At 32.1% G+C, this 3798-nt stretch overlaps 1 protein-coding gene across 2 annotated transcripts in view; it reads left to right on the forward strand.

The window, feature by feature from the left end:
* The first annotated feature begins 1630 nt into the window (after positions 1-1630).
* Positions 1631-3798, forward strand: part of LOC108364355 (uncharacterized) — a 7460-nt gene continuing 5292 nt past the window's right edge. The window contains exons 1-2 of one of the 2 annotated variants that reach the window (XM_017618006.1): positions 1631-1716; positions 1883-2065. In XM_017618006.1, the coding sequence (XP_017473495.1) occupies positions 1900-2065 (166 nt within the window). In that variant the 5' untranslated portion in view covers positions 1631-1716; positions 1883-1899. Of the gene's footprint in view, positions 2066-3798 lie in introns of both variants that reach the window. The other variant, XM_017618005.1, reaches the window with a different exon arrangement.

The raw sequence follows: 3798 nt of genomic DNA on the forward strand, positions 1-3798 counted from the left end.
TAACTTTTTGTTTCATTTCTTTATTTATATTTTTTATTTTTATTCAATAACTCATGTTTTTCTGACTTTTCGCATGTAAAATCATGCGCCGTTTGCAATCAACTTCACTTCAAAGCAAATACAGTTTAAAAACGAGTTCATAAATTGGCGTTTTCTTAAATTTTTTTCCAAATTTTTTGTTCAGGTTCATTTAACCCATTAAGTCCGCTGATAGGGCTTTGTTTGGATTTCGAAAACATTTTTTCTTTCTGTAAATTATTAAGCAGCATTTTAAATACTAGCTGCTGTTGGAAAATTATTTTTGTTCGATAGCTATAAGCTATCGGAGCTGATAGTGAATTCTGTTATTTAACGGATTACTTTATTATCACTTCTATTTTGTTTTAAAGAGTATAAGTATTCAGGCCGATTCTGAACAGAAACTCCCTGGGAGTTTTCTCTCTTTTCCCTTTCTTTCTATCATGAATAAAAATTCCCTGAAGATTTTTTATATTAAGTGGCGGAGTTGAGCTGCCAAAAAAGCCTCAAACAGCTTTTTCAAAGTTCGAATTTCCTCGTCCCAAATTTTCGGAAAAAATTCTACTCCCTGGGAGTTAATTATTGGAGGATTTCTTCAAATTCGCGGAGAACAAACTCTCTGGGAGTATTCAGAATTTGGCTGATTATCCAAGGCGAAATAAAAAATGCATTCTACATTTTTACTTAAGAGCCAAATACACCACACAAGCGATTTTTTTCAAACAATACGAAAATTTGTATACCAAAAGTGTATTCATAAGATAGCTACAGAATACTAAATTGAGAAAGTATTTATAGATCTGTGAACAATGTGTGATCCTCGACACATTCCTTATGGCTACTAAAATAGAAAGGAACCCATCATTCACGCGTATCAAAATGAGTTAATGACTTATTATACATACTTATTTCCAATTTTAAAGTGCAAAACGAAGTAATCAACTCTGTACTCTATAGATAAGAAGTCGCGGCTTATGTTATTAATAAATACTATATCCGTATATATGTATGTACATACATACACAGATGTTTAAACATAGGAATAATTTCGAATTTAGTAGATTACACTCTTAGTCCTCTCCAACAGCCTCCAGCGACTACTGTAGCTTCGACATTCCGCCCCTAGTCGGCTACTCTTATCTCTGTCATACATAGATGTATGTATGTATGTACATTAGGGTGCATCATTCTCCATAAAAAATCGGTATTGTTTTCCCATCAGAATTATAAAATTTATTATATTTTAAGGTTTCAGTAAAATTAACTCGGAAAAATATTAAGATTAACGCGAGCTGGGCCGATTTGAAAATATGTCCAAAAATCTGTTTATTTTGATTCGGTTGCTAAAATTGTTGTACCGTTTTTATACAGATGATAAACTGGGGCGATAAAAAAAAAGAAAAAATATAAATAATTTTATATATGAAAACCCCTATTTTTAGAGGAACCTTTTTTCGAAACATTTTGGCAGGAGTCTTTTAAGATATAATAAATACCCCAATGTACATATATGTATGTATGTATACTTTTTGCGTCATTAACGCTTTCGAACGTCCAATTCAAGCATATGCTCAATATGTAGTGCACTTATAAATCTCAGCCGCATGTTGCCAACAAAACCAGTTCAGTTTCGAACATCTTGCGAGTTGAACGCATTCTTTCTGCTTTCTAAAGTATTTGCTTGAAGTGCATACAAATGTATAACCGGTCATTTGTCAAATTTATTATATTTAGTGCAAAAGTGTTGATATATTAATAACGAGAAAAAAAAATAAAACGAATATATTAGTCAGTGAATTTAATTTCAATCAAAAAAAATTAATACTGTGCATTAAAAGACAATACTTTGTTGTTATTGTTGTAGATTGAAAAAACATTTGAATGGTGATTATAAAAAGTAACGAACAATCCAACCAAATTCTGCCAAATTTTCCAAACAGGCGAAATTGCTTAAAAGATCTATTAAAAAGTGACTTTACATTACATAACGACTTTAATATTGCTGATAAAGGCATAATTTGTGATCTACTAGTAAAAAATTGTGAAGGTACATACATACTTATGTGTTAATTTTAATTTTTGTGTTGAAGCATAATAATAAATAAATAATGTTTGTTGTATAAATAAAAAGTAGAAATTAAGTAATAGTTGTGTTTTTGTAAATACTATGCATTAAAAACCAGTAATCATTTCAATGGATTTTAGTAAAAAGCAGTATACTTTTTACTGGATGTTTACTGGCTGGCGTTTTCGTGCGCCAAACTTGCAAGAAACTAGCAAAAGAGAATAAATTGGGAGAGCAAAAAATGACAGCTGAACTTGCGCAAGTTTTATTGCCAGTAAGAAAAACAGCTGATGGCGTGTTGGGTGCAATTCACACTGATAAAAGACTTATTTCTGGGGATTTTATAGTTCAAATTGACAAAAAAAAAAACACTATTTAAATATATAAGTACCAGGTTGACCGAGCTTTGCCCGAAGGGCATATACTTTTTAAAGCTTTCAAGATTTGGATAGCTTTAAAAAAATACTTTGGAAAAAAAGAAAAATTTGGATTCTTCTTACTCCAAAATTTAGGTGGCAACCCTATTCTGAAATAGCTGGAATTAATGGTACATATCTTGAGCGTATATGTACATACTGTGTATACATAAAAAATGCCGATTAAAATTAACAAAATAAAAATTTGTATTACATACAGTGACGAGCAAAACTGTAACATGGTTTAACACTTTTTGTTTCAGCCACCGCTATATTTCCAAGTTCTAACGACTTTGATCCTTTTGTTGAATATTCTTGTTGGTACATCCCTACTCCCTCTCTCATAATGATTTGAAGTCAATACAACAACAATAAAAAAACCAGCAGACAAAAATGTAAATTAAGGCAGATGTTACAGTTTTGCACTCACTCTCAGTTTTGCATTTGACAGTTTACTTTTACTTAGTTGGAAGTCAGATGACTTTTTTCTATATTGTAATTTATTGAAGAAGTGATCACCAGTAAATAACATAGTTAATCAGGAACCATAAATGTAAATAATAGATTTACTGCGGAAAGGCGGAACCGCACGAAAAGTGGCAAAAAATTTTGGAATTTGCTACTTAAAAATGTTAGGACGTAGACAATATATAGCCTAAAGTGTTCCCAAGGACAAGGGAAGCCTGTTAAAAAATATTACGTTACAATATCTTGTGAACTTAGAAGCAAGTAGCGATGCAGCCACTATTACAGAAGCACTTAAGGTATTAAACTTTAATGCAAATCAATAGACAGCGAGGCGAAGAATTGCCAAATTGAGCGCAAAGGCATCATAAAGAAGAAAAAAGCAAATTTGATCATAATACATGTGCGAGTGTGGCAGCGTTTCGCTGCATCGCACGAAAACCGAACTGTTGCCTATTGGGATATATTAGGCCGTCCAGAATGCAATAAAGAACATATTTTTAAATTTCAATTGAAGGTTATTTGGTCTGACAAGACTAAATTAATCGCTTTCAATTAGATGGTCGGGAATGGTATTGGGACAAAGACCCAAATTAAGCCCATGCGCAGAATGTAAGGCAAACTGTGAATAACAGTGGTCGGTCAATAATAGTTAGGGGTTGTATTTCAAAAATTTTCTTGGTCTGTTAGTACACATTATGCGTAAGGAACAGTATCTGTTCATATTTCAACAAAATTTGCAAGATGTAGTCGAAAAATTAGAGTTTCCGCTGAAAAATCACCCAAAACATCCTGCCTCTGTTCGCAAAGACTGGATGCAAAAGCAAAAATTTG

The sequence above is a fragment of the Rhagoletis zephyria genome, unplaced genomic scaffold (assembly GCF_001687245.7).
Source record: "Rhagoletis zephyria isolate East Lansing unplaced genomic scaffold, Rhagoletis_zephyria_1.1 Rzeph_scaffold_01541, whole genome shotgun sequence".
Classification (NCBI taxonomy): domain Eukaryota; kingdom Metazoa; phylum Arthropoda; class Insecta; order Diptera; family Tephritidae; genus Rhagoletis; species Rhagoletis zephyria.